Source organism: Mycothermus thermophilus (assembly GCF_041956435.1).
Source record: "Mycothermus thermophilus strain CBS 625.91 unplaced genomic scaffold VTJ04scaffold_4, whole genome shotgun sequence".
Classification (NCBI taxonomy): Eukaryota; Fungi; Ascomycota; class Sordariomycetes; order Sordariales; family Chaetomiaceae; genus Mycothermus; species Mycothermus thermophilus.
The window spans coordinates 1,590,772-1,606,415 of NW_027191430.1; the positions used below are offsets into that span (position 1 = coordinate 1,590,772).

The 15,644-nt window shown below is 56.4% G+C and overlaps 7 protein-coding genes across 7 annotated transcripts; 3 read left to right on the plus strand and 4 right to left on the minus strand.

Annotated features, from left to right (window-relative positions):
- Positions 1-3,215: 3,215 nt before the first annotated feature.
- VTJ04DRAFT_6316 (uncharacterized protein) lies at positions 3,216-5,049 on the plus strand (the record flags this gene model as incomplete). Its single annotated transcript, XM_069364523.1, has 3 exons — positions 3,216-3,562; positions 3,787-3,821; positions 3,887-5,049. The coding sequence occupies 3 exons, from the start codon at positions 3,216-3,218 to the stop codon at positions 5,047-5,049; spliced, it is 1,545 nt and encodes a 514-aa protein (XP_069218341.1).
- A 188-nt stretch (positions 5,050-5,237) lies between these two features.
- On the minus strand, positions 5,238-6,075 carry VTJ04DRAFT_6317 (uncharacterized protein; the record flags this gene model as incomplete). The annotated part of the gene is made up of 2 exons (XM_069364524.1): positions 5,238-6,002; positions 6,067-6,075. 2 exons carry the CDS (start codon positions 6,073-6,075, stop codon positions 5,238-5,240), a joined length of 774 nt encoding a protein of 257 aa, XP_069218342.1.
- Positions 6,076-6,817: 742 nt separating this feature from the next.
- On the minus strand, positions 6,818-9,457 carry VTJ04DRAFT_6318 (uncharacterized protein; the record flags this gene model as incomplete). The annotated part of the gene is made up of 1 exon (XM_069364525.1): positions 6,818-9,457. One exon carries the CDS (start codon positions 9,455-9,457, stop codon positions 6,818-6,820), a length of 2,640 nt encoding a protein of 879 aa, XP_069218343.1.
- A 574-nt stretch (positions 9,458-10,031) lies between these two features.
- VTJ04DRAFT_6319 (uncharacterized protein) lies at positions 10,032-10,363 on the plus strand (the record flags this gene model as incomplete). Its single annotated transcript, XM_069364526.1, has 3 exons — positions 10,032-10,070; positions 10,129-10,231; positions 10,284-10,363. 3 exons carry the CDS (start codon positions 10,032-10,034, stop codon positions 10,361-10,363), a joined length of 222 nt encoding a protein of 73 aa, XP_069218344.1.
- A 360-nt stretch (positions 10,364-10,723) lies between these two features.
- VTJ04DRAFT_6320 (uncharacterized protein) lies at positions 10,724-11,909 on the minus strand (the record flags this gene model as incomplete). Its single annotated transcript, XM_069364528.1, has 2 exons — positions 10,724-11,337; positions 11,396-11,909. 2 exons carry the CDS (start codon positions 11,907-11,909, stop codon positions 10,724-10,726), a joined length of 1,128 nt encoding a protein of 375 aa, XP_069218345.1.
- Positions 11,910-12,436: 527 nt separating this feature from the next.
- VTJ04DRAFT_6321 (40S ribosomal protein uS14) lies at positions 12,437-12,873 on the plus strand (the record flags this gene model as incomplete). The annotated part of the gene is made up of 2 exons (XM_069364529.1): positions 12,437-12,498; positions 12,657-12,873. The coding sequence occupies 2 exons, from the start codon at positions 12,437-12,439 to the stop codon at positions 12,871-12,873; spliced, it is 279 nt and encodes a 92-aa protein (XP_069218346.1).
- Positions 12,874-13,912: 1,039 nt separating this feature from the next.
- Positions 13,913-15,367, minus strand: VTJ04DRAFT_6322 (uncharacterized protein; the record flags this gene model as incomplete). The annotated part of the gene is made up of 3 exons (XM_069364530.1): positions 13,913-15,046; positions 15,120-15,148; positions 15,205-15,367. The coding sequence occupies 3 exons, from the start codon at positions 15,365-15,367 to the stop codon at positions 13,913-13,915; spliced, it is 1,326 nt and encodes a 441-aa protein (XP_069218347.1).
- Positions 15,368-15,644: the final 277 nt, after the last annotated feature.

Sequence of the window (15,644 nt, forward strand, 5' to 3'; positions counted from 1 at the left end):
GGGGTTTCGACTGAATGCTGCCTCGTCGCGAAGAAGGCAGTTTGGGAGGCGTAGCTATGTACTCGATATGCCAGAAATAGAGGGATTCGGGGGATGCTACAGGCGCAAAGGCCAAACAAACCAAAATGACTATAGCACGTCAGCTTTGAAGCAGCCCGGGCCGGCGAGCTCGATCATAAGATGGCGATCAACGATGGGAGTCTTGACGGCGACAAGGGGCCATGAGAAAGAGGGTCGATCCGGGGGCGCGGCAAGCTCGCGGGTCTTTAAACGGCCGGCCAGGCCAGCATTCATCACACCCCATCCATATGGACACCCGCAGCATGAGCAAGCAGCAGAAGCAGCACGCAGCACATGCAGGTGGCTTCCCCTGCCACAGGGCTCGGCCGGGAGGGTTGTCGCCTGTTTCTTCCACGGGCTCGTCTAACCCGTCCCCCCGTCACTGTGCCGCTGGAAAGGTTGCAGGGGGGCCCGTGGGTTCTCGGCGGCTCAGTCAGATCCCTGCTGCTGCATCGTTGCATTCCGGGGAGACGTGGATGCTGGTGAGATTGATTTAAAGTTTAGTTGACATTCACTAGCAGAACGAATTGCTTCCACTGCTTCTAGTCCGCATACAGACGAATAATATAGTTCACTTGGTTCAAGTCTCTTCCTCGATTACATATTCCCGTCCATCCGTCCGCTCGTCTCCTCCCCTCTCTCCTTGATTAGGTACCTAGGTATGTACCTAGGTCCAAAGCCAAAACCAACCTCGTCAGCGCGTGGGGAAACACACCAAGACCCATTCCCTAGCTGCTCCGTTGGCTCCACAGTCCATCCTGGACAGTGGCACGGTGCCGCGGTGCTGCAATGTCCATCGGTGCCAAGTGACTCCACGAGGACGAGAGCTTGGAGGAGGGAAGAGGGGCACACCACATTCTGCCGTATCACAGTCCAGTGGCTGGGGGATGGAAGTGGAATCAAGATGTCGCGATATGCGCGCAGAGGAGTTGGGTGCCCAAGATTGGCTTCGTTGCCGACGATGTCAGGTAGGTACTCCGTATGATGGTGATGACCTCTGGGGGTTAGAGAACGCTTCCCTGACGTCAATTAAGGTCGCAAGGCGCACACTGTATGTACATACTTACCTTACTCGTAGCTTTTTCGTGGGGAATTGGAGCATATTGGAGCGTCTGGAACAGCTCCGCCATCCCACTTTCCGCTTTCCGCGCTTCTTCATCAAACAAAACAGAATAAACTAAATGCACCGCCTCTCACCTTGCATATCCAGGTTGTTGACGTCGTCCCAAACTACCTCACTTCCAGCAAAAATCCGTTTTTTCCAGGAAGATAAGCACACGTCGACTGGGCCCGGAACTGAGTGAGGTGCTGCAGAAATGGCAGAGCTCCATCCATCTATCCCCGCACTGTGCCGCCGCACGAGCAAACGTCACGCCGTAAAGATCATGGCCTGGGCCCGTTGAGGCATCCAATACTGTCTATGTCCAGTACACATCCGAAATGGATTCGCGACTCGACGGAATATGCCTCCATCTCAGCCCTACTGATCTGCAGAAGAAGCCGCAGGTCCATGACCACGTCATTGTCTCTCTTCCCCACGACGGTGGCCACGCCAATTGGCCCGTCGATCCTGATAGACGCACTGGCGATCCTGCTGCTCAGAAACCCCCGGTACATACTTAGGTATTTGCATAGAAAGCAGGCCAGAGATGGGATGGGGGAGCTCAGCCCTATGGCAAAGAATGAGAGAACCCAAGGGGCTGGACCAAATGCCGAACATGCAATTCTGCGCACTCGATCTTCTCTCCACACTGGATGCAGTCCGTACGCACACCACGACAACAAAAATCCAAAATAATAACGTATGCATTTGGTTTGGAGTGGGCTCCGGCATCGCAGGCCTCCCATGTTGGCCGGCACTTCCGGATTATATGCGCTCGAGGTTCCAACTGTTGTGGTCTTCCCCATTCGGGCCCGAGGTGCTTGCTGAACTTGACCGTTATCCCGCACTCCAAGATTTTCGAGTGTGGATCGCATCCCGTTGTGACATTCTTACATGGAATGCACTGTTGGAACCTCGTGTTGAAACGTTCCGAGGAAGCGGCGGTTACTCATCCAGAGCGGACGGTACTACTGCTGTCGTGGTTGTTGTCGCTGGAGAGCGCTATCCGCGCTGCCTCCCAAGCCGTCCTGCATCAGGTATTACTCTCAACGAAGAACATGCGCGTCGAAGGTGTCACTTCGGCAGCACGCAGCAGCGAATCCAGCTTGGACTGGTCCCTCGCCTTGTGTTTGCCTGGACAGGCACTGCGCTGGCCCGTGATGCTCTAGACCGACTAGTCTTCTTCCTCGTCTCCTTTCACTTGAATCATGGCTGTCTTCGCCATTGATGTGAGGTTTCGGAGCATCAACCAAGGACTCTTCGTTGTCTTCCACAAAGAGGGAGGACAGATGGCTCCGCCACACACGAGGGTGGAGGTGGCGCAGTCTCGGCTTGCTCCGGTCGTCCAGATTGGGGAGGAGCCGAAGTGCTTGGCAGCGTCAGACACTCCTCAACCTCCCGTCCGAATGTTCCATGGCTGGGTTTGTTGGTATCGGTATCCCACACCATGCCGTGCTCTCGGTGTAGGCGGATGTTTGGGAAGATGATTTGAAGTGCTCGATTGAGAGAGCGGGTAGATGCCGTGTAACCATGTTGCTCTGTCTGTCACGGCACGTTTTAGTGAGTCCTGACTGGACTGAAGAGAGACCGGAACAAGAGCGAAAAGTGGGTGTTGTTGATGGTGGATGGGCGAACTACGAGGCGTCCTTGGGACTCACACTAGGGGTCCTCAGTACAACCGAGTTTATTTTTTATTTTTATTTTTTTTTTCTCGAGAGGACGTTGTATCTCGCTGGAGCAAGTGTAGTTGGGTATTATCCATGGTCCACTCAGCCCTATGGAGTCGAGTCGAAGCCAAGAGCCGGCTCCCTAGTGATCTTCATACCCCGGAGGAAAATTGACACCACTGCAAAAAAACTCCATCTTTCATTACTGCATGCGGCGACCGACGCTGGAGACCCATGGTGTTTTTGTTGCATCGATCTCGAAACATTTAGATTTTCACCACTTGGATCTCACTGGCATCCCGAACATTTTTACCTATTACAGTCAGGTAACGAACTGATGGTAAATCACCTTCCGGAGCTTACTCCGTAGCATGAACGAACGAACGATGCCACCCCCAACCCTTGACCAGCTCCTCTTCCCCTCCCAGTCCGGTCCAGACCTGGCCAGCAACAAACTCTCTCACCTTCTAGGCGATATCCGGCGGTCTGACCTATCCATCCCCAACCGCCTGCGGTCTGTCTGCGAGGACGCCGCCTTCGTGGCCGACGTTGCCGCCGCCCTGCCAGACTTTCCCCTCGTCGCCAACGAGCGCTGCGGGAGCTGGTATGTCGACCCAGCGACCAAAAAGGCCTCGGCCTACTTCAAGAGTACCGATGGTCATACCGGCCAGTGGAAGTTCAGTTTGAGGAGGTTGAATTTGCATTTGTTGGGATTAATAGGAGAATATGGAGGGTGGGTTTTCTCTTTTCTTGTCCAACCGTCAGCCCGTAATTATGCTTCTGCCATTCGGAATACACAAAGTCCTACAGTTCCAGCTGATAATGAAATGTCGTCGTTTGGCCATCACTGTGTTATGCTTCTCGAGTCTCATGTGTCTCTCACTGTCTTGAAAACATTCACTCGCCATCAACACTGTCAAGATGATGAACTATTCAGCTGACTCGTCTCACCCACAGGTGTATCATTGTTGACTCAACGCGTCGAGGCAAGCGTATGCCCCTCTGACTCAATCCCCCAGCCTGCTTTTCAACCACCATGCTAACTGATTCACCTCAGGAATGCCGGACGCCCTCAGCAAAACCATCCCCATTTGGTGTGCTGTTCTCAACCACATCCTCTTCCCCTCCATAACCCAGGAACTTCCTGGTTCAACTCACATCTTGCACACTCCCCCAGACACTGTTTCCGCCTCTGAAGCGGCGCAAATCACTGCCCTCTTGCCAGGGTTCGTCACATCCTTCTTCTCCCTCCGCGCCGACCTCCAGCGCGCCGCCGGCGGTCCAGACAAACCTTTGCCTGCTAAACCGCTACGGCCGGTGTGGATCACCCAAGACGATCGGGACCATTTGGGTGCCTGGGCGCAGGGGCTTCAAGACCTGAGGAAGGAGTGGTCGGTGGTGGTCTGCTGCACCAGCTCCCGCCGGGCAGGTCAGGATGAATACGCCCGGGATGGGTACAGTTACGTGCAAGGCGCCGGGGACGATACGGAGAACTGGGCGTTGGGGTTGACGCCGGGGATATTCTGGCGTTGTAAAAGTGAGCTGATGGATGCCGCCGCGGCTGGGGAAGGTGTGGTGGAGTCACTGATCAGGGGCTTGGTAGAGAAGGAGAGGAGCCTTGCAAGAGGGGAGGTGGATGACGATACGGAGGGAGGGGATGAAGTGTGGGAGAAAGTACGAGAGGCGGTCCCCGGAAGGGGGATATATGTGGGTGATTTGTCCGCGTTTAGGAATCCGGTGGCCTGGGAAAAGGAGGGTGTTTGTGTCGTCGTGATCCGTGACAAGGTCACACCGCCTGAGGAGTGGGTAAAAGGGAAAAGGAGGCTGGAGGTTGGGTTGGGAAGGAGCAAAGCCGCGAGCCGAGCTTTGAGAGATGCGCTGCCGACAGTGTGCGAGTTCCTGCTACGGTATATCAGAGAAGCTCAACAACGGCAGGAAGAGGAAGCGGTGGACAGCGAGAGCCCGTCAGGAAGAAAACCGGGTGTGATAATCCTGTGCGAGTCCGGCAAAGACCTGTCGATAGGCGTCGCACTCGCCGTCTACTGCTGGTGTTTCAATGATGCTGGAAAAGTCCGGCGAGAGGAGGACGGAGAGGCATTGTTCAACAAAACGTCTATCCGTGTCCGGTTGGGACATATTGTCACTGCTCTGCCGGACGTTAATCCTAACAGGGCTACACTACAAAGTGTCAATAGCTTCTTGATGGACTGGAGGAGGTAGCCAAACAATGAGACGAGCTTCAGGCCTGGTCTCTGGGTCTATCGATTGCCGCAGTGTCTCGTCTAGTAGTCCCTGAATAATCGCCCGACCATCTATCTTGATGCAACCTGGGAACGAGATACTCTACCCCATGTAGTCTATAGGCATATCCAAAAAGAAAACACACCTCAACCCGTCCCTTTACGCTTTTAAGCCTCTCCCCTCTCCACTTTTGCCAAACACTCGTCAAACTCACTCCAATGCTCCATCACCACCGTCGCCCCGGCCTCCTTCAACGCCGCCACCATCTTCTCCCTCTCCTCCCCTTCCTCATACGGCCCAACATACCCCACCACCTTCAGGCCCGCCCTCGCGGCGCTCAGCGTTCCACTCCTGCTATCCTCCACCGCGACGCACTCCTCGGCCTTCTTCCCCAACCTCTCCACCGCGTGAAGATAGATGGCCGGGTCGGGCTTCGACGTCGGCACGGGCAGGCTGGTCGCGGCGGAGAAGATGGCGTGGCCCTCCTCGGAGCCAGTTTCGGCAGCTCCATTGACAAAATGATGGGCGATCCTCACCTTCTCCACGCTCGCCTTCACCCGCCGGAGGGCCGAGCTACTCACCACGGCCAGTTTGTACCCACGTTCCGCCAGGCGTGCCAGCGCGGCGTCGGCGCCCGCGCAGACGCGGGCCTCGGCCTGGAGACGCTCAATCACCGCGTCCTCCTCGCGGCGGACGTAGGCTTCAATCTCCTCCGGGGCGAGGGGGAAGCCGTACCGGGATTGGAGGGAGGTCAGCATGCCGCGGAAGTTTTGGCCGACGAACTCGCGGAGCAGGGACGGTCCCGTGAAGGGCTGGGGCAGCGGGATGGATTTGGCCTGGGCGATTTCATTCAGGACCGAGGCGCATCCTTCGAAGGCGAGGGTCTCTGAAAGGACGAGGGTGTTGTCGCAGTCGAGGAGGATGGTGGTGATCTGTCATATCCTGTGAGTTATTGGATGGGTTGGGAAGAGGGGGGGGAAACAGGGAAAATGGAACCTTAGGCATTTTGGATGTATATTTTGCTGGATAATCGTTGACTGTTACTACTACTAAGTTGTCTAGGTTGTTAACATTAAGAAACAGTTCTGCCTTTTGGATCGTGATGAGTATTAGTACCTTTCTGGTGTTGCTATGGAAAAGTACTAATCCGGGGATTGCCTCTTCCGACAACAAATGCGACAGGCACGAAAACGTCCAGGGATGGGTCACCGATACACAAATCGGTAGGTGCTGCTTCACCACAACCCCCACCGCCGTGGGTTTTGTTTTATTTTCTCTTACGTATTTTAATCCGTGTTCCTCTTCGTCAGTACTACCGTTCTCTTCGATGTGGTTGAAGCACATTGGTGTTGGTTAGATGCCGAGGATGCTGATCATGACGTCATCAACGCATCCCCGTTCCTGGGCGGGTCTCGGCAGGGGCGAGCGGGCGAAAGTGGGGCCGGTGCTGACGCCGCTCGGCCACTGGAACCCGGACATCAACTCGTCAAACCACCCGGCCTCCCGAGGTTTGCCCGTGACTGTGGACGAGGGTGGCAAGGATTGGCCCAGATGGCAACCCCAGAAAAAAAGATCGCCAGGAGAATCAGTTTCATGCCAGGCATCCTCGACTTAGGAACCCTTTCCTATCGCTCCTGAATCCGACACCATGACTCAAACCCCAACCATCCAAACATATTCCGAGATCGAACTTGTGTTCTAAGAACGGTATTGGTGACTGCATGTAAGTGAACAAACGAACAGTCCATTACAGAGGCGGCAGCTCTTCCCTGCAAATAGGACACTGCAGCTTATACCTGAACCACCCTTCGAGGCATTTGGTATGAAAAATATGCCTGCACGGAGTCACCATGTACGCTCTCCTGGCAAACACTCCCGCCAACCCTCCCGCTGCCTGGGGATCTTTCGCGTCCGCTCTTACAACCGGGACTTCGAGCACCTCGGTGCAGATGGCGCAGTCGACGGTCCTCAGCGCCATCCCGTGCCGCCTGAGCTCCTTCTCGCGCTCCTTGCGCCCCGCACTTCCCGTGCTGTAGTCGTCGTCCAGCGAGAAGGACCAGCTTCTTCTCTGGCTCGTCGTCGTCCCCGAAGGGAATCCAGAAGCAACGGGCGAGGTCTCCTCGCTCTCCTCCCCATATTTATCCTCCCCGATCCCACTTCCCGACGAGACCAACCCAATCGGCAACCCGCCCGCCTCAACATTATCCTCCCTTAAAACCGGGTGATACTCCCACACCTCCGGCATCCACCTTGCTGGCAGGCCGTACCTCGGACCCAGCACGTCCTGCGCCACCAACACCAGGATCTGCGCCCACACCCATGCCACCAGTGCCAAAAACGTCATGGGATCTGGCTCCACGAAGAGGATGTTATCGCTCCTGAGGTAGAAATAGGCAAATGGCAGGAGCCGCAACGCCGACTGGCCAAGGACAAACCGCCAGGCAAACGCCCTGCGACTATTACGCCATACGTTGCGATAAATTTGCGGCGTCCAGAAGGAGAGGTAGGTAAAGGCTACCAAATTGAGGTAAATCGCCCGTGCTCGTGGCGGCCAAGATAGCGACATGGCGGTAAGGATTAGAATCCCGATTCCGAAGAGGACGAATGTGCCGGTCATGGAGGCAAAGGTGGTCACTCGGGGTGGTGATGCGGCGCCGGTAGTTCCGGCTGGAACGGCAGAGGCGGCGCGGGCGGTGTTTTCGGCGATCTCGGCGTCGATGTCCTGGTCGGAAGGGATAATAATGGGCGGGGAAGCAGGGCGAGGGGCGGTGACCGGGAGGGGGAGAGTGGCGTTGCCAGAGGAAGAGGCAGATGTTTGTGTTGGCGCTGGTGTCGTTGTCCGCGTTCCAGCATTGGCTCGTGCTTCCTCACGTCGTCGCTCTGGCTCTTGATGCTTGTAGATTTCGGAAAGGAAGCCCGCACCGATCGACATAGACATGAAGGCGGCAAAGGTGAGGATGAGAGAAGCGAGGAAGGTGTTGGTGGCAGAGAGGCTCCACGCTGACGAGCAGGTAAAAACCAGGCCATCGGCAAGCAACATCATTGCGACCGTGTGAAAGCTGATGCGGCCAAGGGTGGAGGGGGTATTGGACTCCTTCATCTGCGTCTTGAGCAGCCACAGTTGCGCCATCAGAATGGCAGCAAACCCAAACATCCACATTTTGGTGCGTGAGAGCAGCACCTCCGACTTGAGACCCACCAAGTGCTGGCCCTCGACGGACGGGAACAGCGGTGGGCCTTTGGACTCGAGATAATACGCGCAGTCAGGCGACCAAGCGACCATGGACATACGGAGCTCGGGCTTGCCTTTGGATGGTGCGCCGGTCGGGAACCGGAGTTCATTCTCCAAGTGGTCAATCAACGAAGCAAGCCGCTCGTCGGACTCATCCTCGCCAATGTACAATGAATCAAGGGGGTGCAGTTGCAAGTACATGACGTACTCGCAGCGCGCCCACGGGACTGAAAGCTCCTCCTCGACGACGGGCGTCCACGGGTTGCCCGCGTCTCCGAATCGGGCGCGCTCTTTCCTGGTCAGCACCTCGTTCAACGTCCGGTTGAGCAACATTTTGGCAGTGTGGTAGAACTCTGGCGCCGGTGCAAGGTGCGGTAGGCCAAAAATGCCGGCGAATTTCTCAGTTGTCGTGGTCAGCAGGATGGAACCTTGTCGAGGCCAATGGACGCCGTGCAGGCGCAGGGCGAAGCTCGGGGAGGAGTTTTCCTCGTCCTGGATGTCGGCCACTGCGGATATTTCCCTCGCCAGGCCGCCGGACGGCGGGTGCTTGCCGGCTTTTGTCTCCTCCTCGTACACCATACCATCAGCACTCTCCGACAGCCGCAGCAGGATGGTACCGTGTGAACCCGTGACGTTCCAGCCCCATTCCACTGGAGTAGCATCTCCCCAGTCTACACCAGGAGCGATGGCGGTCAGGTTGTAGTTGGCCGCGTGTCTGGTGACAGAACCCTGTCGACGGACCCATTTCCCATGAACTGTGCCGGTGGCATTCTGCCATGTCCTCCGGATAGGTCCATGCTCCCAGTCAGCAGCGCCCTTGGGCGGGGGATACGCGTGGCGACTCCATTGCCGGCAGCGATCCTTGAATGGGGCAAGATCCTCCCAGGCAAAATGGTCGAGCTCGCGGAAGCCGGTGAGGTTGAGATAGCGTGGAGCCTGCCATGGAGGAGCGCCAGCCTCGGGCACCTGCGGGGAGAAATCGCCCCATTTGGTGCTGTTGAGGATCTTGTGGTCCTCTCGAAGACGACCGAGACGTGAGGTCCCGAAGAAGGGGCCCGCGATTAAGGAGGGAGCATCATTGCGAGAGAGGAGGATTAGGAAGAAGATGGTGAGGAGAACCCAGATTCGTGTGTTGTCCCGCGGTATCGTAGGCATAGTGGAATCTGGCCTGACCTCTAGCCGAACGGAGTGTGATTAATCTTTATGTGTGTTCATGTCTGAGTGTTCGGGAAAGGGGTCGATTCTTATTACTGGCGAAGAATGAGAGATGACGCAAGATTCACCTAAGCCGAGACCCGAAACCGGGGAACCTCAACGCGCCGAAAGCTCATCGATAAGAACTTAATGGTCGATAACTGGTCTTCTTGATCCTGAAGATAAGACTGGTCAGAGTAGGTGACGGTTTAGTGAAGAGAGCTTGGTGATGTTGAACCGTTGCATCTTCAACGTGAAACCTGGGAATGTTTCCGCTGGAGTGGTGGAGCCGCAGCCGCCTGATCCACAGTGGCGGCACTGCACGAGGGGAGCAGCAGACACAGTGTGGGTGAACGAACATGGTGCACACAGTGCCAAGAGTCTTCGGAAGCAACGCCCCAGGATCCACGTCTCATATGAACAACACCAGAACAACTCGTTTGTCTTTCCAAGATTTGACGTTGCCTTTTTCAAGTAAAGCCTCGCGTCGTCCAGATCACTTGATCAAAGGACTATCCTGCATTATCCGACCATAATGTCCTCCAAAAACGATGCCCCCAACACTCCACCAAGCGTCAGTTTGCCCTCCACCGAACTCACCCTCTTCCTCACTCGCTCACCATCCGTCACAGACAGGCGAGGACGCGCGTAACGAGCTCGCCGCCCAGCTTGACGACCTGCTCAACACGTTGTCCAACAAGTTCGCTGGCGTATCGAGCGAGATATTTGCCAAGAGTAGGGAGTAGACCCCGACCCTGTCTCGATGCGCGGCTGACGAAAACAACAGTGGATGAGATGTCTCGCCGCCTTGACAACCTAGAGGCACAGTTGAGAGCCAACGCTGAGAAAAACAACGGACCCAAGTAGGACAGAGTCATGTAAGGGATGGCGATCTAGGGTAGAGATTGCGGGCGGCAGTTGGTATTCCGGAGTTGAGGAGTTGGTGGAAAGGTCAACAGGATGAATGAATGGGATACTAAATGGAACAACCGCATGCTTGGAGGAATTATGACAGCAATTGTCTGGCAGACGAAACACTATTGACTCTCAATAAACATCATGGTGCATGCCCGGACGCGTTCCTATGATACTTTGTGTGTACATGTGTGGTTGATTCACTGGATGGACCAGCCAAGGTCAGCCAACCTGAGTCGCGAACTCTCGTCCCCTTCCTACAGCTACTCTCCACTCTCACACCTCGTTTCTTTCGCTTGCTTGCTCGGTCGCTCAAAGCTCATCCTTCTCGTCACCGCTCTCGTCATCCGACTCTTGATCGCCGGTGAACGTGCGGAGGACGTTCGTCTTCCGGGTCAACTCGTCAAGCTTGGGTCGCGCAAGGCCGCCCTTCTTGAGGATACCCTCCAGACGAGCCAGCTCCTTGGCAGCATAACCCTCGGTCTTCTCAATCTTCTCGAACACACGGAGATAGTACTGCGCATGAGCAGCCTGAACCTTATCCGTCAACCCCTCAGCCACCTTCTTGGCCTCAGCGGCGGCGTCAGCCAGCGGGGTGGTGCCGGCGACAAACTTCTTGACCACGGCATCGAGCTCCTTGACGGTGCCAGCCTTGGCTGTGACGCCACCGCCCGCCGCGCGCTGTGTGCCCGTCTTCTCATTGAGGAACTTGGTGAAATCCTCCTCGGAACGACCGCCCTTGTAGTCCTCAGGGGTGGTGCTGCCGGCGGCGAAGAACTTGATGGTCGGGTAGCCCTGAACGCCGTACTCCTGCGCCGTGGCCTTACCAGTCGGCGCGTCGGCGTCCACCTTGGCGATGACAATGTTGGTCTCGTACTGGAAGTTCTCGGCGAGGGTCTCCCATGTTGGAGCAAGCTTCTTGCAGTCTGAGCAGGTTGTTAGTGTTGGGCCCCAAGTTCCCAATACAAGAGAGAATCCACATACGTCCGCACCACGGGGCGGTGAAAGCCACCAAAACGTGCTTGTCGCCGCCAATCTGCTGCTTAAAGTTGGAATCGTTCAGGATGACCACATGACTCGGTGGGGCTTGCTTCTTCCTCGGCCGGACGCCCGTCTTCTCAGTGATGAAGTTCGCAAGGGAGTCGAAGTCCCGGCCGCCGTTGTACTCAATCGGCTTGTCACTCTTGCCGTCGAAGAATTTGATGGTCGGGAAACCCTGAACGCCGTACTTCTTACCGAGTTCCCGCTCGGCGTCGGCGTCGACCTTGGCGATCTGCACTTTGTCCTTGGCATACTCGAAAGCTAGGCCAAGCTCCTCATAGACGGGGGCGAGGTTCTTGCAATGGCCGCACCATGGTGCGAAGAACTCGACAAGTGTCGGCTTGCCAGACTTCAGGACAACCTTGTCAAAGTTGGCGGGAATGAGGTCCAAGACGGCCGACTTGGCGGTGGCCACAGCGGCCAAGCTGGCGAGCACGAAGCTCTTAAGAAGAACCATGGCGATTGTTCTCGTCACTCAGTCAACCACAGCGCTGAGGAGGTCAATGGAGATCGGCGGCAGATATAGGCAAGGAAGAAAAGCTCCAACAGCACGGTTGCTGGCAGATTGGAGCAAAAGAAACGGTGTGGTGAGGAGGTGAGATGTCGAGGTTGGCTTGCTTGGAAATCCACCAGAGCCCAAGATGCCAGTTTGTCCCACCAAATGCCTTGGAGCTTTCCCCTTGGTCGAGCCACCTGCATCCCTGCTGGCATGCTTTGATAAGATAAGCCCACAGGTACTGCCAAGCCACTGCGGGCCCCTGTCCACCAGCCACAAAGCGGCACAAGCCACCCCACCAACAAGCCCTTGGCCGCACAAATCCATCCCACCTCACCCAAATTTTGGCGAGCATCTCAGCCAGCCCGAGCGATTGAAATTTCGGCCGACCCGAGACTCCAACTCCACGACGACCGTCACGCCAAACCCAGACTTCGGATCCGACATCTTTGCCTCCGCGCAAAAGAAACCTTCAAAAAACCGTCAAAATGGCTCACGACAACGTCTGGAACTCGCGCCCGCGCAACTACGGCAAGGGCTCCCGCCACTGGTAGGCCTGCACCACCCACGATCTCAGCCGCGACGAGAGAGGCGATAGACGAGGAAGAGGAGGATAGAAGGGCATGCTGCTGTGGAATTGGAACAGAGGAACTCCGGGGAAATATCCCAAACCCAAAACACCGAGCTGACAAGAGGGATTCATAACAGCCGCGTCTGCAAGCACACCGCCGGTCTGATTCGCAAGTACGGCCTCAACGTCTGCCGTCAGTGCTTCCGTGAGAAGGCCGCCGACATTGGCTTCGTCAAGGTACACATTTCCCGCGCTCCCCGCATGCATACCATGTCCCTCGAAAAACTTCCGTTCCCGTCACATCTTCCGACATACTTTGCAATCCCACAACTCAGGAACACCTCTCTGACATGATTTTCCACACAGTACCGGTAATTCAATTTCTCCAACCAAAGCCAAACTTGCGAAGCGAGGAGTTCGGAGGTGGTGGCGATCGGTGGAGGAGGAGGATGATGGACAGGGGACGTGGAGCAACATAGAGCCAAAGCAGAGGACGTATGTCCTGGTGGACAAAAGGGGGAAGAAAGACGGAAAAGGAATATACCCAGTTTCTTCTCTTTCCTCTCCTACTGGGAATCAGATCCTGCTGCTATGCGCGCACACCAACCCAACCTCAGGGATGGAGTCTTGCGCCGAACTTGAGGGGAAGGCAAGTTCAATGGTTAGTTGTCAATTACGAAACTCGGGGGGAACACGTTGCCGCCGACCTCCCCACGTTCTTCCCAGCATTTCGGAGTTCATCATGGTACCAGGCTTGGAATGGGATTTCTTTTCCTTTCATTCGGCCCCTGCCCTTCATGATTTTCTTGTGTCGACGCCCGTATGTGCCAGCAAGTCTACGTCGTGCCCAAGGATGTCGCATCCATCCATACGCCTCCATCCCCCAATCCCAAACTTATACTGGTCTCCTTCCCTGAACCGCACACTCGATTGTCCCAGTCATGATCTTCATTATGCCGTGCATATGTCTATAATACATGTGTCCGAGGACAGGTCTACATGGGAGAGACAGAGGAGGGGAGATATAGGCGAGCCGCCCACACCTAGGGCCATGCGGCGAAGCCAGGTGAGGCCCCATCATGGAATGCTGATGGGAAGGTACAGGCTCAAACGCCCCAACATATACATGATCCTGACATGATATTGTACATGATGGTACCCGAGTTTTTTTCTGACAAGTTTCAACATCGCCCGACTCCACGCGGCGCAACGGTTTCCGCTACGGCCCTGGGATTCACGGCCGGTGAGCCGAGAAAGGAGATCGGAACCTGACCCATTGCCTCACCACCGCCGCCCGAACCGAATGGTATCTTTATCCCATCTACCTATCCCTCTTTACCTTCAACCCGACCTCAGTTACACAACATCGTACACCATCTCAACCACCCCACCTTTACTCGATGATGCGGGTAACGATACCGGTGGCAACCGTCTTGTTGCCTTCGCGGACGGTCACACGCAGACCCGGTTCCAGGGCGATGGGGTGGTGGGTCTCGGCCACCATCTCGACGTTGTCGCCGGGGTTGACCAACTTAGACTCGGGGTGCTCGGTACCCTCGGGGAAGGTGAGGGTGCAGGCCTCATCGGCGGAGCGGACGAACATCTGGGGACGGAAGTTCTCGCCGAACGGGGTGTGACGGCCGCCCTCCTCCTTGCTAAGGACGTAGAGCGAGACGAGGAACTTCTTATGAGCCTTGACGGTGCCGGGGGCGGCGACAACCATGCCACGCTTGAGGTCCTCGCGGCGGACGCCACGGAGGAGCAGACCCGAGTTGTCGCCGGCGCGGGACTCGTCGCACGACTTCTTGAAGGTCTCGATATCAGTGACCTTGGTCTTGATGATCTCGTTGGTCTTGCCGACAATCTCAACATCCTCTTCGCGCCTCAGGATGCCGCGCTCAACACGACCCGAGACGACGGTGCCACGGCCACCAATCGAGAAAACATCCTCAATGGACATGAGGAAAGGCTTGTCAACCTGGCGCTGCGGGGTCGGGATCCACTCGTCAACAGCCTTGAGAAGCTCGTCGATCTTCTGCTCGCCAATCTCGGGGCGCTTGTTCTCAAGCGCGCACAGGGCAGAGCCCATGATGACCGGGGTGTTCTCGCCGTCGAAACCGTAGTGGCTGAGCAGCTCGCGCATCTCCATCTCGACAAGCTCAAGCATCTCCGGGTCCTCAATGACGTCGACCTTGTTGACGAACACGACAATCCTCTGCACACCGACCTGACGGGCCAGCAGCAAATGCTCACGGGTCTGGGGCATCTGGCCGTCCGAGGCGGCGACGACGATGATAGCACCGTCCATGGCGGCAGCGCCAGTGATCATGTTCTTGATGTAATCGGCGTGGCCAGGGCAGTCGACGTGCGAGTAGTGCCTGTTCTCGGTGTAGTACTCGAGGTGGGCAGTCGAAATGGTGATACCACGCTTCCGCTCCTCCGGCGCCTTGTCAATAGAGCCATAGTCAAGGAATCTGGCCAGGCCCTTCTCGGATTGCCTCTTGGTGATAGCGGCAGAAAGGGTGGTCTGAGCACAGCTGGTCAGCTTGGAGTCCAGGTGATGTCAGGTGCACTACATCCAGGGGAAAGCATAGGCTGACCTTGCCGTGGTCAACGTGACCAATGGTACCTGGCATGCAGAGTCAGTCAAATGCACTGGCTCCTAAACGCCAATTGGGGGCATACCGATGTTGACATGAGGCTTGGAGCGGTCATAGACGGCATATGTCCGGGCAAAATTCAAGATGGGGGTCTTGCTCTGGCGCTGGAGAGCTACAAGCGGGTTCTGAGCTTGGAGAGAGAGGCGCGCTGTCCGCAGCAGCGGGGCGAACGACCGCAGGGCAGGCATCTTGAGGTTCGCTCACGGAGCACCAGAGATAGTGGACGGCGTGAGGAGTGAAGATGCGGGATCAACAACAGCGGTCACCAAGGTCACCGGCGAATTTGGGCGGAGCGTTTTCCAGTTCCGACGTGGAAAATTTTGGGCAATTGAGGTTCGGCACACTGGAGCAACATGGAACGACCCCGCCAAGGACCGGGATGCAAAGAGCACGGGCCATTTGTTTGCGGTACAATCGCCCACACATGGAACTCGTGGGCAGGTCCGAACCCCAACCCGGATCCGG